This window comes from Emiliania huxleyi (assembly GCF_000372725.1).
Source record: "Emiliania huxleyi CCMP1516 unplaced genomic scaffold EMIHUscaffold_91, whole genome shotgun sequence".
NCBI lineage: Eukaryota > Haptophyta > Isochrysidales > Noelaerhabdaceae > Emiliania > Emiliania huxleyi.
Window position 1 is genome coordinate 139,008 of NW_005195220.1, and position 15,512 is coordinate 154,519.

The following is a 15,512-nucleotide window of genomic DNA, read 5'->3' on the forward strand; positions in this document are numbered from 1 at the left end:
ATTAGGAAAGATGAGAAGAATATAAAGAACGTGTAGAGACGGGTTAAGATAGGAGGAAATATAAGTAAGCATAATCGAGGAAAAGACGAATGGAAGATGAAGGAAGGAACGGAGGGTAAGATGTGGGAGTAAGGGATAATGTGTAACTAGGGAGAAGTGAAAATGGAGGAATGGGGATAGAGTATGTAAATATAGTAGAGAGGAGAGGGGTAGGAAGAAATAGAAGAAAGTGAGAGAGAAGGGGACGGAAAGGGAGAGAGGAAAATAGAAAAAGGAAGGGATAAGGGAGGGCCGGCATGGAGGGGGAGAGGAAGAGCAAGGGCGAGAGAGGGCAAGGGACCGGGCGCTGGCATACCAGGGGGGGCAGGGTGGTGGGCGGCGACCGCCGCATACCGTCCTACGGCGGGGACTATCGCTACGCCAGGGAAGACAAGGGCGTCGAAGTGCAGCTGCTGCTGTTCGAATCGTTCGGCGGGTTCGGAAAGGGGGTCCGTGAGATCCTCAGGAAGGCGGCGGACGTACTACAGAACAAGCTGACGCGGGCCCAGTACCTCGATGAGGTGACTTGGACCACCAAGAGCTGGCTGGGGCTGCAGAAGCAGCGCATCTCAGTCGTTCTTCACACGGCAATCGCAGAGCAGATTGTGAATGAGCTTGCCTGTGGCGGGGGTGGGCGGGTGCACGGAGCTAAGTGCCTCGCCACCCTCGCAGGAGTCGCTTAGGCGGCTCCCGTGGTGTACCTGTGTTAGTGCCAGTGCGAGCCAGTCCCGTGCCCAGTCCTGTGCCCAGTGTCGTGCGAGGGAGTTTTGTTGTAAAATTCTCTTCTGCCTGTGTGCTGTGAGAGAGAGTTGTGCTGTTTAAATTTCTTTTCATCCAGGGCTCCCCGATGGAGTACCAGCTGCACGCGAGCACCCCGCAGGCGGCGGGCGGGGTCCGCACCATCTGCGTGCATGGCCTGCCGAACGACGTGCGTCTGCGAGAGCTCCGCAACCTCGCCGTGCTCCTCCCGGGGTACGAGTCATGCCACCTCGCGCCCGGCGACGGACGGCGCCTCGTCACCGGCTTTGTGCGCTTCGACTCGCCCACGTCGGCCGCCCACGCCTGCGAGCGGCTGCAGGGGCTGCAATTCGACGAGGAGATGCCGCACATGCGGCCCCTCGCCGTCGAGATCGCGCGCCGCGACCTCGACGACGACCGCGGCGGCTCGTCGCGGCGCGACGCGGCGCCCGCGTACGCGGCCTTCACCTCGTACGCCGCCCGGTCGGTGGCGCCTCCGCCGTATCCGCACGCCCCACCATTGCAAGCATATGCGTACGGCGGTCCGTTCAGCGGCGGCGCGGGCGCCGGCGCCGCGTACGGATACGGGTACGGCAACCCCGCCTGCGGCGGATACTCGCACCGGGATGCGGGCGCGCCACCGCGCGTCGGCGGCGGGGGCGGCGTCAAGCGCTCGCGCTATGACGACGCGCAGAGGGGCAGCGACGACACGCTCTGCCTGAGGCGGCTGCCGGAGTGGGTCGGCGAGGACAGCCTGGCGGGCCTGGTGAGCAATCTGCCCGGCTACCGCCACCTCAAGCTCCTCCCCACCAACGGGACGAAGACGCTGTTTGTGCTCTTTGAGAGCGCGAGCCTCGCAGCCGCCGGGCTCGAGGCGCTGCGGGGCAGGGAGGTCTGCGGCTCCGGCGGGCAGCCGCATAGGGTCGAGGTGGAGATCGCGCGCCGGTCGCTGCAGCTCTCCCCGCCACGCGACTAGGAGCGGGAGAGGCGGCCTCCGCGGTGCGCGGGGCCGTGTGGAGACCCCGGTTGAAGCTTGAAGGTTCGGGATATCGGTCGGGCTGTGTTTTGATATTTGTCGTCTAGATTTTGAAAACTCAGAGCAGCACGCGGCGCCGGCATCCGGCACCCCCACCCGGAGTGCGGAGATACGTAAACATAACAAGCCGTATCCGCGTGATCCGGGGCCCAAGAGTGCCTGAGTGCGCACAACCCGAGCCCGACCAACCTGGTACCTGCGCCGTGCGCCAAGTAGCGAGTACCAAAAGGGAAAGTAGGCAAAAGGCGGAACGAGTGTGGGGTCGTCTGTCGTCCACATCACGCTCGCGAAGGATCGCGTTCCCCGGCGCTGCGCTGCTCGGGCTTGGGCACCGCTTGGTAGTTAGGTCCCTTGCCCCCGTTGCGCTAGATGCTAATCTTCGCCGCCGGCTGGGGGCTCAAAGAGACGCCCGCGCCTCCTGCCACTCTCGAATCGTCCGGCGCAAGTTGTGGTTCGGGATCAGGATGCTATGCTCGAGCTCGCCGCCCGTCAGCGGGCTCGTTGACTTGGTCGCGAGCCAGCGCTCGATCGCAGTCCGCTCATACGACTGCCCGTCGGCCGCCACGACTGGCTCGACCATAATCTCGGTCGTGATCGGGCAGATGAAGTCGGCCGGCGGCTCCTCCTCCTCCTTCGCAACCGGTGCCTCTGCAGCCGACGGCGAGCCGCCCTCGGTCGCAGTGACAACCGTCCGCTCCTCCACCACCGGCCTCGCTCCCTCCAGCCTCGCGCTCTCCTCGAGCGCCGCCGCCAGCTCCGCCTCCTCTACCTCCGCCGCCGCCGCCTCGCCCTCTCCCGTCTCGTCCGCCTCATCCTCGGGCGCCTGCGACGGCCCAGCGCCTCCGCCGCCAGCCCTCCCCTTGTTCTTCTTCTTCTTCCCCTTCTTGCTCTCCTTGGCGCGCCCCGCCTCCTTCTCCGCCTCCTCCTCCGCCAGCAGCGCCTCGGCATGCCGCGCCGCCTCCGCCTCTGCCGCCGCACTCTCCACCGCCCTCGCCGCTGCCTGCGCCGCCGCGAGCTCCTCGAGGGCGCGCACGCACGCGCTGTGGCCCTTGCTTTTGGCCATCTGAAGCGCCGTCCTGCCGCTCGCATTGAACGCCGTCGTATCGGCGCCCGCTCGCAGCAGGTGGCGCACAATGGCGGGGTGGCCTTCGCCGGCGGCAAACATCAGCGCGGTGTTGCCAGTGCTATCCTGCAAGTTAGCATCCGCGCCGCGCTGCAGCAGCAGCTCGACCACCCGGTCGTGGCTGTAGCTGGCGGCGAGCATCAGCGCGGTGCTGCCGTCGCTGTTCTGCAGGTTGGCATCCGCGCTGCGCTGTAGCAGCAGCTCGACCACTCGCTCGTGGCCGTAGCGGGCAGCGAACATCAGCGCGGTGCGACCTTTGCTCTCCTGCTTGTTGACCTCAGCGCCACGCTGAAGCAGCAGCTCGACCACTCGCTCGTGGCCGTTGTTGGCGGCGAGCATCATCAGCGTGATGCCGCTCCCATCGCCCGCCCGGCAAGTCGCATTGACCCGCCCGCCGCTGTCGAGCCACGCCAGCAGCGCCGCCTCGTCGCCTTGGAGGGCCGCTTCAAACGCCTCTTCGGGAAGGTTGCCCAGCGAGCCGGAAGAGGCCGCTTCGCCCGAGATAGCGCCGCCCGCGCCGCCCGCCGCCGCCTCGCGCTGGCTCGCAGTCACCTCCGCGATGTGCTGCCGGAAGGCCTCGACGCACTCGCTGTGGCCCTGCTCCCTGGCGTACTGCAGCGCGGACTTGCCGTCTGCAGCGCGCAGCTTTGTATCCGCGCCCGCCCGCAGCAGGCGGAGCACGATGGCGGGGTGGCCAAAGCCAGCGGCGAGCATCAGCGCGGTCCAGCCGTCGCTCTTCTGCAGGTTGACATCCGCGCCGCGCTGAAGCAGCAAGTCGACCACTCGCTCGTGGCCGTCGCCAGCGGCGCTCATCAGCGCGGTGACGCCATTGCTGTCCTGCTGGTCGATCTCCGCGCCGCGCCGAATCAGCAGCTCGACCACCCGCTCGTGGCCATTGTAGGCGGCGCCCATCAGTGCGGTGCTGCCGTTGCTCTTCTGCAGGTTGACCTCCGCGCCGCGCTGCAGCAGCAGCTCGACCACTCGCTCGTGGCCGCTGGCGGCGGCGAGCATCAGCGCGGTGCCGCCGTCGCTGTTCTGCAGGTTGACCTCCGCGCCGCGTTGAAGCAGCAGCTCGCTCACCCGCTCGTGGCCTTTAGTGGCAGCGTACGTCAGTGCGGTGCCGCCGTCGCTGCTCTGCAGGTTGACCTCCGCGCCGCGTTGAAGCAGCAGCTCGACCACCCGCTCGTGGCCTTGGATGGCGGCGAGCATCAGCACGGTGACGCCACTCACATCGCCCGCCCGGCAAGTCGCATTGACCCGCCCGCCGCTTTCGAGCCACGACAGCAGCGCCGCCTCGTCGCCTCGCCCGGCCGCTTTCCACACCGCTTGGGGAAGGCTGCCGGTCTCCGCCATTTGTTCATAGTTTTTCTTTTTCAAAACGAATCTACTGCAAGTCCCTCTTATTTGGCCCAACCAACCAGCGTTCCAGTGCGATGGCGTCGAACGGCCCTACCGTACCGGGAGCGGGCCCCTAGGCCATCTCTGCGCCGTTGAGCGAGACGTTTGCCTCGAGGCCGCCCTCCTTGACGGCCTCCGCGTAGAGCGAGAGGAAGTCGGCGAGGAGAGCGACGAGCACAAAGTCGCCGAGCATCAGCAGCCTGCGCCATGGCACGCACCAAGTCGGGGCGCGAGCGCGGGCGGGGCGCAGCGTCCCCGGAGCACCGCGTGAATAGGCGGCGAGTGGCAGAGGGCTGCCGGCGAGTCGGGTGGAGTGCGCGCTCTCAAGTGGCGGTCGGAGAGGGTGGGGCATCTAGGGGCCAGCAGCATGTGGAACTCCCCTTCGAGCATCAGCAGCAGCCACATCAGCACCCGGAACACCGCGCCGACGGCGAGGCAAGCGACGGCGTGCGAGGTGAGCGCCTCGACCCGCTTCGCGCGTGCAAGGGCGGCGCGCCTGCGGGGCACGCGCCCTCAGACACCCCTCAGACACCCCTCAGACACCCCTCGGACACCCCTCGGACACCCCTCGGACACCCCTCGGACGCATCTTCGAAGAGCCAGAGTGAGCGGCGAGGAGCGGCGGGGGAGGAGGCGGGGGCGGGGCGCGGGTGCGGGAGGTGGAGCAGAGCGATGTTGGTGGAGCAGAGTTGCGGCGCAGGGGGAGTGGGGGGGGGGGGGGAGGGGGGAGGAGGAAGAGGGGGGGGGGAGGGGGGGGAGGTGGCGAGCACACACATCGGCAGCACCGCCAGCATCTGCGTGTAGATGGCGCACGCGAGCGTGACCCACCGGAGCGAGTTGGAGGCGTCCTACGGGTGGGGCGTGGACGTGGCTCGGACGCGACCAGGACGCGTCCACTCCGCGCCGCACTGGAGGCGCGGCCTCGTCGCCCTCGCCGCTGAGGCCAAAGACCATGCTGAGCACTGAGAGCGCCGCGGCGGCGCCCGCCGCCTTAAACGCTGGGAACTCGTCGAGGCGCGCCGGCTGCACGCCGAGCGAAGGGCCGACCGAGGGCGAGAGGGCGAGGGCGAGCGCGCCCGACAGGATCACCGAGAGCACCACGTCGAGGTTGGAGATCAGGCTCGCGCGGAACGCGTGGCCGGTGAGCGACCACACCGCGCGCAGCAGCGAGGCGCCAAAGGCGAGGCGAGAGGCCTGCACGGAGAGCGCGGCCGAAGACTGGTGCTTGGTGAGGAGCGACCAGAGCTGCAGCGCCGACGAGGCCGAGGAGGCGTAGTTGCCCGCGGCGAACAGCAGCACGATATGGTGCGGCCCAGCGACGCCGAGCGGGGACGCGCGCAGCCGGAGGACGCCCACCAACAGCAGCAGCGCCGTGAGCACGCCCCCTACCCTCCGCAGGGAGGCCGGGCTGAGCTCCAAAAACTTGTCGGGCTGCCTCTGGGCGTCAGGCTGCATGCAGCAAACTGCGCCGCGAACACCGCAAGTGCAGCGCTGCGTTTTTTTATTTCTAAGAAAAAGAAGCGAAAAACGGATTGGCAGGTGGAGAGGGCTCTCTACTGCCGCGGCGCCCCTGTCGGTTCGGAGGCGCCCGGCGGCCGCGCGCTTGGTGCCGACGTCGACCGGCTGCTCTCGCGGCGCCGAGGCGTGCCCACGTCACGCGCGCTGCGAGGTGTCTTTCGGCATGTGAGCGCTTTGTGGAGACGCCAGGAAGCTCGTCTTCCATGTCTGCGGCCGCGGGCGTGCGGGCTGGCCCGCCGGGGTGGGCGAAGCTCCGAGCGGGTCTTCGAGCTCGCCGCCCACGACGAGCCATGGCTTAGCGGGTTCGAGCCGTCACACATTGGCTGCCGGGGTGTGCCGAGGGGGGGCTGGGTGGGCGGTAAGCCGTCATTGCCCGGCGCTGCTTGCAGCGCTCTGGGTGGTAGTGGCGGCGCTCCAAGAGTGGTGCTCTTGGGAAGAGGTTCCTCCTTTCCGCTCCCCCCCCGCAAGGCGCGAGACACGTATACGGTATTATGGTTTACCCACGAGTACCGTGTTTGTTATGACCCGACGACCCCCCCCCCCCCCCCAATGAACACACCAGTGAGGGAGGGCGAGACGATCGAGGGGTCCCGTACCAAGCGGAATCGACCCTATCAAGTGCTCAAGTGCTCAAGCTGGAGCGAAATTGCGATCGTTACGGCAGGTTACGGCGCCTGCATATCGGCCGGATCCGCGTGCGTCCCATTCCCTCGCACAGCTTCGCAGCTCATGCTGCTGGCGGGCTCGCGCCTGTCGTCCCGCCCCCTATTGGCCCTGCGCGGCCGCCTCGGCGCGGCGTCGGTGCTGGGCCGCCGCGGGCTCCACCTCGGCGTCGAGGCTGACCCGCGGCGTATGACCTTTGTGGACCCGACCGTGCCGGAGGAGACACCGAGCCGGGAGCGAGAGGAGGAGCAGGAGCTCCGTTCGCTCAACGGGATGGCGCAGGCGTATCGCGAGGCGGGCGACCTGACGCGTGCGGAGGCGTACTTTGCGCGCGTCCTCGCGCGCCGCCGCGCCCTCCACGGCAGCGACGACCCTCGCACCCTGTACGCGATGGGACATCTGACTGCGGTGCTGGCGGCGCGCGGCTCGCTGCACGCGGCGGTGACGCTGGCGAAGAAGCAGTGCGCGGCGTCGCTGCGCACGCTGGGCCCTTGCCACCCCGACACGCTCCTCTGCCACGGGCACGCTGTCTCACTCCTCTCCCAGGTCGGGCGGCACGAGGAGGCGCCGCTCCGTAGCACCTTCCTAGCACGTTCCTAGTACCTTCAAGGTCTCCTTCCTAGCACCTTCCTAGCAGTCTCCTCTGCCAGGACGAGAAGGCGCCACTCCTCGACCTCTCCTCGACCTCTCCTCGACCTCTCCCAGACCTTTCCAGTCCCTCCCAGACCTGCCCAGACTCGCCCAGGCCTTCCCAGACTCCCGTCTCTCCGCCCTGCCCGCCGCGCAGGCCGAGGAGACGGCGCGGCTGACCCACTCCTCGTGCGCCGCCTACCACGGCGAGGCGCACCCGACCACGCTCATCGCCCTCTCGCAGCTGGGCCAGGCGCTGATCTCCCCATCTCTCCCCATCTCTCCCCATCTCTCCCCATCTCTCCCCATCTCTCCCCATCTCTCCCCATCCCTCCCCACCTCTCCCCATCCCTCCCCATCTCTCCCCATCCCTCCCCTCATCGCCCTCTCGCTGCTCGGCCAGGCGCTGATCGCCGTCAACAAGCTCGATGAGGCGGAGACCTGCCTCCGCACCGAGGCGCAATCTCCCCATATCTCCCCATATCTCCGCCACGCCTCCGCACCGAAGCGCAATCTCCCCATATCTCCCCATATCTCCCCATATCTCCCCATGTCTCCCCATATCTCCGCCACGCCTCCGCACCGAAGCGCAATCTCCCCATATCTCCCCATATCGCCCCATGTCTCCCCATATCTCCGCATATCTTCCGCGATCCATTCGTTGCCCCTCCCGGGGGGCCTCGCTCGCAGACGCCCGTCTCGATGTCCAGAGACCTCCCGCTCACTCCCGTGCACCAGGTGGCTCTCTCGACCGACTCGCTCGGCGGCAGCCACCCCGAGACTCGCATCGCCTGCTCCAACCTCGCCTCGGCGCTGGTGGCGCAAGCGCGTGCCTGCTCGCGGACGCCATCTCCCCACATCTCCCCATAACTCCCCATCCCTCCCCACCTCTCCCCACCTCTGCCCATCTCTCCCCACCTCTCCCCATCTCTCCCCACCTCTCCCCCTCTCTCCCCATCTCTCCCCGTCTCTCCCCATCTCTCCCCATCTCTCGCCACCTCTCCCCATCTCTCCCCATCTCTCCCCGTCTCTCCCCACCTCTCCCCATCTCTCCCCACCTCTCCCCATCTCTCCCCGTCTCTCCCCATCTCTCCCCATACCTCCCCATATCTCGGCTAGGCGCGCGTGCTCGCTGACGCGATGCCCGACCTGTCCGCCTCGAAGCTGTCCGAGGCGGAGGCGCTGTTCCGCGCGCAACTCGACGCCTGTGTCTCGGCGCTCGACGCCCACGACACGCCCACGACACGTTTTCTTCCTGCCCACGACACGCCCACGACATGTCCACGACACGTCCACGACACGTCCACGACATGTCCACGACACGTCCACGACATGTCCACGACACGCCCACGACACGTCCACGACATGCACACGACACGCCCACGACACGTCCACGACACGTCCACGACATGTCCACGACACGTCCACGACATGTCCACGACACGCCCACGACACGTCCACGACATGTCCCACGACACGTCCCACGACCCGTCCCACGACACGTCCACGACACGTTCCCTTCTTCCCAGGCGCTCGGCGAGAGGCACCCGCACACGCTCACCGCCGTCTCGAACCTCGCCCAGACCTACCGCGACCGAGGTCCGAGATGCAGCCGAGATGATGCCGAGAGGCGGCCGAGAGGCGGCCGAGAGGCAGCCGAGAGGCAGCCGAGAGGCAGCCGAGAGGCAGCCGAGAGGCGGCCGAGAGGCAGCCGAGAGGCAGCCGAGAGGCAGCCGAGAGGTAGCCGAGACCCGCGGCGCCTCTCCACGCCTTTTCTCTGCCAGCAGGACAGCTTGCGGAGGCGGAGCCGCTGCTGCGCCGCGAGGCCGAGCAAAGACGGCGCTGGTGCCTGACTAACCAGCTATCCGTTGAGTGGGTCCGTCCTCAGTGAATTAGGCCGAGCTGTCGGCGCTGGTGCTCGGGCCGGCGCACGAGGACACGCTGTCCGCACAAGAGGCGCTATCTCCCCATATCTCCCCCATATCTCCCCATATCTCCCCATAGGACACGCTGACCGCGCAAGAGGCGCACGCGCGCGTGCTGGGGCACCTCAGCCGGTACGAGGAGGCGGTGGCGCTGCTGCGCGCCAGCAGAGGCGAGGCGCACCCGGCAACGCTCGCGCTGATGGCCGAGGCGACGCAATCTCCCCATATCTCCCCATACCTCCCCATATCTCCGCATATCTCGCGCTGATGGCCGAGGCGACGCAGCCGACGCAGCGGTGGCAGCGCCTGCCGACGCGCCGCCGCTCCTCGGCTCATCTCGCCGCATCTCCCGCTAGGCGACCCAAAAGTACCACGACGAGGGCCGGCCGTCGCAGGCGGAGCCGCTGGCGCGCGAGCTCGTCGCCGCGTGCGCGCGCCGGCTAGGAGTGCCGGGGGCTGGGAGACGGCGCGCTTGCACGGGCCTTCTTTACTGAGCGGTCTGGGGAGGGGTTCTCGTTAGGCGAGCAGCCCGAGGAGGAGGGAGAGGCGTCCCGCGCGCGCTGCATCTCGGCTGCACGTCGGCCGTCCCTCGGCTGTAGGCGAGGGGCACACGCTGACTGTGCGCTACTCGTGGATGCTGGCGGTGCTGCTGCGGCAGCAGGGCAAGGGCGACGAGGCGGCGGCGATCACCGGCGAGTGGGGCGCGCTGCCGTCGGATTTGCCGGCGAGCTTGCCGACGGCGCGGGGGCACAAGCCGGCGCCGCATTCGGTTGTGGACTACGTGGAGCTGGGCCAGTTCTCGCACACGCTGCAGACGGTGCGCTTCGACGGCGCCGGTGGTCGCGAGGGGACCGGACATGTCCGTGACGTGTCCGTGGGGCGTGTGGTCTCGTCTAGGTGAGCTTCGAAGACAACTACTCCAAGGACCTCGTCTCGCTGGGCCACGGCCCGGCGGAGCTGCCGCTCGGGGGGCTCGGCGGCGGAGGCTTCGCGTTCCACTTCGAGACGCCCTCATACTGAGGCCGCCCTACTGAGCCTTGCGGGGGCGGCGGCGGCGGGGAGGAGCGGGAGGCGGCCGAGGCACGGCGAGGGGTGCGGAGGAGGCGGAGGAGGGGAGACGGGGAGGGCTCGCGCCCCTTGCCTCGTGCCCCCCTGCCTCGTGATCCCGCGGGGCGAGTGGCGTCGCCCCGCGGTGTACAACGTCTGGCGCGCGCACACCCGCGCGCGGCAGAGTCGCTCGGCGCGGCCGCGGCAGTAGTGCATGTGCAATCTCTGGTGCATGTGTTGTCTCATGTGAGAGACTTTGTGAGCGGGACTGCGTCGATGTGCCGCGCTCTAGGTCTAAGGGGAGCACAGCGAGGCCCCGCTGTGAGAGTTGCATACATTTGAAGCGGGGCTATAGTAAAACACGCGATGTGGAGACTAAAGTAGGTGTGTCGCTCCCGTCGCCCCGGCCCGGGAGCGGGCAGTCGGCAGAGAAGTAAAGTAGCCCACGTATTATAAGGGGCCATGCACCATGGCCCCATTCCTTTCAAGTTCGGAGATCGAGCTTCTCGAGTAGAGTCTTAAGGTGTGCGTATCTGTTGTGTCTAATCCCTCGGTAAAGTGCTACGGCTATGCCTATGGGCCTGCGCTTGAACGCTCTCTGCCCTGCTATCGACGCCGCCGGACGACGCGCCGCCCGCGGAGCGCGAGGCCGCGGAGGCGATGCGCGCCGCGGCCGCCGACCCGAGCGGGTACGTGATGAAGCCGCAGCGAGAGGGCGGCGGCCACAACCTCTTCGGGGCCACGCTCGCGGCCGCGCTGCGCGAGCTGTCTCGCGCGCAGCGGTCGGCGTACATCCTCATGCGGCGCATCGAGCCAAAGGCGGCGCCTGCGGTCCTCGTGCGCGCCGGAGAGGTCTACCGCGGCGACGCCGTCTCGGAGCTGGGCGTCTACTCGACCTACCTGCGCTCCGCCACCGGCCGCGTCCTCATCAGCCGCCCCGCCGGCCATTTGGTTCGCACCAAGATGCGCGGGGTTGACGAGGGAGGGGTCGCCTCGGGCTTCGCCGTTCTCTCGAGCCCGCTCGCTTCATCTGATGATGTGGTGTGACGCTGATGTTTTTGCACGTGCGGTTCGCTCTGACATTTGCATGCAAGAGGTAAAAAGAGAATTTAAAAGAGAAAGAACCCCCAATGGATGTCACGCCTCGCTTTACCCACCTTGGGACGCCTGGATTACCGCCTTGGCGATCCAGGACGACGTTGGCGTTCCAGGACGCCCCAAAGCCGCTCACCTTTGCCAATGGCCTTCACACTGGCCTTCCTAGTCTCCGCTGTTGCCGCACGCCGGTCGAGCATCTCGAGCCCGACATCTTTCGTCAACCTCTCTCTTCCCCGCGCTGGCGGTGAGCGGCGGGCGATTGACAGACCGGCAAACGCTTCTCGAGCCACAAGCCAGGAGCACAAGATCGAGGCACCGCCCGATGCGGTGGCCACCCCTCGTGGGTCGACTGACCTCTTCTCCTTCTCAAGTGAGATTCCCGACTGGCGGGGCGCCTGCGCCTCCGTTGACCGCGCCGACCTCGAGGTCGAGCAGGCCGAGCTCGAGCGGAGTGACCAGGCACTCGGCGACCCGCAGTGCACTCGCCACGTCGCCGCACTGCGTATTCGCCCACCCTTCGCCCCTCTAGAACACCTCATGCGCCGCTCTACCCTGCCCTGACTGCTCTGAGCGCTGCCCTGACTGCTCTGAGCGGCATTCGCTCCTATCACTCATCGCGCCTCCTCCTGCGCGCCTGACGGAATCCCCCCCTCTCCCTTCTCAGGGAGAGAGCGAGGCACCCGACATGGACACGGCCGGCAGCGCTCCCTGGTACCGCCTTGTGGGTTCCCTCGTGCACGAGACTGAGGCGGTGCCCATGCCTCTGCCGGTTCCGCCAAAGACCGAGTTAGCGGAGGCGCAGCGCAGCGAGGCGTCGAGCCTCTTGCGGAACTACAACACGCCACAGGATCTAGTTCGGCCCACGGAGGTCTGCGCCACTCAGATCGCCGACTCGAAGACGGCCGAGTTGACCGATCTCTTCTCCATTTCAAGTGACTTTGCCGGCTCGTGGCCGCACTGCGCCTCCTTCATCTGGGCCCAGCGCGGAGCCGCCGCCGCCGTTGCGTGGCACGCGGAGCCTCACCACGCGCTCACCGACGAGCTCTACAAGACCGACGAGCCGCTTGCGAACCCGCCGGTCGACATCTTGCTCTCCATCGACCTGCCCTCCCCGTCCCACTTTCCCTTCATCAGCGGACAGTCCTCTTCCGCGCCTGGCCGCACCCGGCAGCGCATTCAGGTTTGGGCCGCCCTCTTGCTGCTCGGAGCGTTCGGCGTGCTGCTGAGCGAGTGGGTGTGGCCGCCGCGCTTCGGTGCGGCCTTGGTGCGCTGGAGCAACTCGGGAGGGCGCCTCGTGCAGTGCCGGACGGGGTCGAGGCGCGGCGCGTGGCTGCTTCTCCTCGCGGTGCTCCCGCTGGCATGTGCTCCGTCGCCCTCTCCGCCCCCACCCCCGCCTCTGCCGCCGCTCCCCACTGGCTTTGTCGCCACGGCGAGCATCAGGGAGCTCCAATCCCTGATCACGTGGGCTGCTGCTTCGCGAGCCGACGTCTCAATCTACCTGCCGCCCAGTGCAGACTTCAAGCTGAACAGCCAGATCAGGTGCGCCTCCAGCATCAAGGTGATCGTCGCGAGCAGCGGCGAGGGCGCGACGCTCGACGGCCAGGAACAGACCAGGCTCTTTTACCTCTCGGGCGGCTGCAGCCTCACCCTGCGGGGGCTGAACCTCGTCGAGACGGCCACGTCCTCGCTGCCCTTTCTCCACCCTTGTGCGGCCGTGCTGGCGCTGCTCCTCGCGGCGTGCTTTGAGCCGCTGCTGCGTGGGCAGGTCAAGAAGAAGAGGGTGGAGGGCCGCAGGCACGCAGCTAGCTCCGTGCACTGGCTCGCCAGCACGCGTGCTCTCCGAGTTGGCATTGTGATCATCTTCTTCCTGCAGGGCGTATGCGGCACACCAGCGGCACCGCTGCAGCCCGTCAGCGTCAGCAGCCCGTGCTCGCTCACCGACGGCGGCTTGTGCGCCACGTCGCCAAACTACCCGAACAGCTACGGCATCAACGAGGCGTGCACCATCAGCGGCGTGCCGCTGGTCGAGCTGGAGACGGTCGCCTTTAATGTGGAGGCGGGCGACGGCTGCCGCTACGACTATCTCACCGTCAACGGCGTCAAGTACTGCGGCACCTCGGGGCCGAGTGGCGCGGTGGCGGAGGACGGCGTCATTACGTGGCGATCGGATGGCAGCGGAGTCAGGTCGGGCTGGAAGGCGTGCCCCTGGTCCCTCTCGCTCCCCTTTCTTCTCCTCTCTGACGCCTATCCTCCCTCTGCCGTCAGATCTGCTGGCCGACCCGCCCGCCTTCACCGCCATCACCCCCATCACCGCCTCTCGCTCCGCCGCCGCCGCCGCTGTCACCGCTGCCGCCGCTGTCACCGCCTGCTCCGCCGCGCTCCCCCGGCTTCGATGTCGTCGCGGAAACCGAGAACGAGCTCCGCTCCCTGATCGAGGACGCTATTGCCAACGTCTCAATCTACCTGCCGCCCGGTGCGCACTTCAAGCTGGGCAGCCGGATCATCTGTACCTCCAGCATCAAGGTGACCGTCGCGAGCAGCGGTGAGGGCGCGACGCTCGACGGCAAGGGGGAGACCGGGCTCTTTTCCCTCTCGTACGGCTGCAGCCTCACCCTGCGGGGGCTGACCCTCGTCAACGCGAGGGCGCACAGCGGCGGCGGGTGGTGGCTGGCCGGTCGCGGCGGCGTTGTTGTGGCCGCGTGGGGCGCAGGCGACGTCGAGATCATCGAGTCGATGATCACAAACTGCAGGGCTGACTATGTGCGCCGTGTAGAGCTAGCAGCCCGCCCTGCAGTGCCGCACGGTAGCGAGGCGAGAGATAGAGAGGGCCGCGGCTGCGTCACCCCGCTCTCTCCTCGCAACCGCAGTCCGGCGGCGTCGTCTTCGCGCGGGACAGTGGTGCGGTCTCGATAATAAACTCCACTGTGACTGGCTGCTCGGCTGGCCAGGTGCGCCGCGTAGAGCTAGACGCACTCCTGCAGAGCCGCACGGCAGCGGGGCGAGAGATAGAGAGGGCCGCGGCTGCCTCACCCCGCTCTCTCCTCGCAACCGCAGGAGGGCGGCGTCGTCTACGCGATTGACAGCGGTGCGGTCTCGCTAATCGGCTCGCCCGTGACGGGCTGCTCGGCTGAGGTGCGCCGCGTTGGGCTGGCCGCCTCCAGCAGCGCCGCACAGCAGCGGGGCGAGATATGGAGAGGGGCCACGGCTGCCTCACCCCGCTCTCTCCTCGCAACCGCAGCACGGCGGCGTCGTCAGCGTGTATGAGAACAGCGGTGCGGTCTCGATAATCGGCTCCACTGTGTCGGGCTGCTCTGCTATTTGGGTGCGCCGTGTAGAGCTAGCCGCACTCCTGCAGAGCCGCACGGCAGCGGGGCGAAAGATAGAGAGGGCCACGGTGCGTCACCCCGCTCCCTCCTCGCAACCACAGTACGGCGGCGTCGTCTTCGTGTATGATAACAGCGGTGCGGTCTCGATAATCGACTCCGATGTGAGGGACTGCTCGGCTGGCCATGTGCGCCGCGTAGAGCTAGCCGCCACCCCTGCAGCGCCGCACGGCAGCGGGGCGAGAGATGGAGAAGGGCCACGGCTGCCTCACCCCGCTCTCTCCTCGCAACCGCAGTCCGGCGGCGTCGTCGACGCGTTTAACAGCGGTGCGGTCTCGATAATAAACTCCACTGTGACTGGCTGCTCGGCTGGCCAGGTGCGCCGCGTAGAGCTAGCCGCACTCCTGCAGAGCCGCACGGCAGCGGGGCGAGAGATGGAGAAGGGCCACGGCTGCCTCACCCCGCTCTCTCCTCGCAACCGCAGTCCGGCGGCGTCGTGGCCCTGACGACTGACACCGACTGTCTGGGGGCGTCTGTGAGCCGACGGGACCCTTCCCGGGCCCCTCCGGGGGGGGCCCGGTGCACCCGGAGGGAAACCGACCTCATCGTGACCGACTCCACCATCTCCGGCTGCAATGCCACGCGAGGCGGAGCAGTGTACGTGCGGTCAGGCTCAGCCAGCCTGACCCGCTCCACCATCTCCAACTGCATCGCCACAGAGTCTGGCGGCGGCCTCTACTCGGAGGGCGGGCGCACCTCCCTTAGCGACGGCACCCTCATCAGCGGCTGCTTGGCCCAAGAGGGCCGCTCCGTCTTCCTTCTCGCTGGCGAGGTCTCCTATACCCTTCCCGCCCCAGCCGGCCGCTGGCTGCCAAACGCGCGCTGCGAGGTGTACCGGGAGGCGTGCGCGACGGATGATCAAGGTCGCCCGACCAATGACTGCCCTAATCACCGCGAAACTTGCGCGATCAACC

General features: G+C 67.7%; 5 protein-coding genes across 5 annotated transcripts; 4 read left to right on the forward strand and 1 right to left on the reverse strand.

Moving 5' to 3' along the window:
- Positions 1 to 886: 886 nt before the first annotated feature.
- On the forward strand, positions 887 to 1,753 carry EMIHUDRAFT_220404 (hypothetical protein; the record flags this gene model as incomplete). Its single annotated transcript, XM_005757334.1, has 2 exons — positions 887 to 1,264; positions 1,472 to 1,753. 2 exons carry the CDS (start codon positions 887 to 889, stop codon positions 1,751 to 1,753), a joined length of 660 nt encoding a protein of 219 aa, XP_005757391.1.
- Positions 1,754 to 2,210: 457 nt separating this feature from the next.
- Positions 2,211 to 5,789, reverse strand: EMIHUDRAFT_107434 (hypothetical protein; the record flags this gene model as incomplete). The annotated part of the gene is made up of 4 exons (XM_005757335.1): positions 2,211 to 2,753; positions 4,599 to 4,830; positions 5,109 to 5,182; positions 5,244 to 5,789. The coding sequence occupies 4 exons, from the start codon at positions 5,787 to 5,789 to the stop codon at positions 2,211 to 2,213; spliced, it is 1,395 nt and encodes a 464-aa protein (XP_005757392.1).
- A 761-nt stretch (positions 5,790 to 6,550) lies between these two features.
- EMIHUDRAFT_466098 (kinesin light chain) lies at positions 6,551 to 10,477 on the forward strand. Its single transcript, XM_005757336.1, has 9 exons — positions 6,551 to 7,079; positions 7,303 to 7,398; positions 7,549 to 7,767; positions 7,884 to 7,970; positions 8,265 to 8,354; positions 9,150 to 9,278; positions 9,427 to 9,514; positions 9,670 to 9,887; positions 9,968 to 10,477. The coding sequence occupies exons 1-9, from the start codon at positions 6,582 to 6,584 to the stop codon at positions 10,088 to 10,090; spliced, it is 1,548 nt and encodes a 515-aa protein (XP_005757393.1). The 5' UTR covers positions 6,551 to 6,581; the 3' UTR covers positions 10,091 to 10,477.
- Positions 10,478 to 10,777: 300 nt separating this feature from the next.
- On the forward strand, positions 10,778 to 11,164 carry EMIHUDRAFT_220408 (hypothetical protein; the record flags this gene model as incomplete). Its single annotated transcript, XM_005757337.1, has 1 exon — positions 10,778 to 11,164. The coding sequence occupies one exon, from the start codon at positions 10,778 to 10,780 to the stop codon at positions 11,162 to 11,164; it is 387 nt and encodes a 128-aa protein (XP_005757394.1).
- A 192-nt stretch (positions 11,165 to 11,356) lies between these two features.
- Positions 11,357 to 15,044, forward strand: EMIHUDRAFT_220409 (hypothetical protein; the record flags this gene model as incomplete). Its single annotated transcript, XM_005757338.1, has 11 exons — positions 11,357 to 11,403; positions 11,482 to 11,704; positions 11,880 to 12,560; positions 12,981 to 13,394; positions 13,652 to 13,688; positions 13,926 to 13,975; positions 14,083 to 14,163; positions 14,270 to 14,347; positions 14,454 to 14,537; positions 14,643 to 14,726; positions 14,835 to 15,044. The coding sequence occupies 11 exons, from the start codon at positions 11,357 to 11,359 to the stop codon at positions 15,042 to 15,044; spliced, it is 1,989 nt and encodes a 662-aa protein (XP_005757395.1).
- Positions 15,045 to 15,512: the final 468 nt, after the last annotated feature.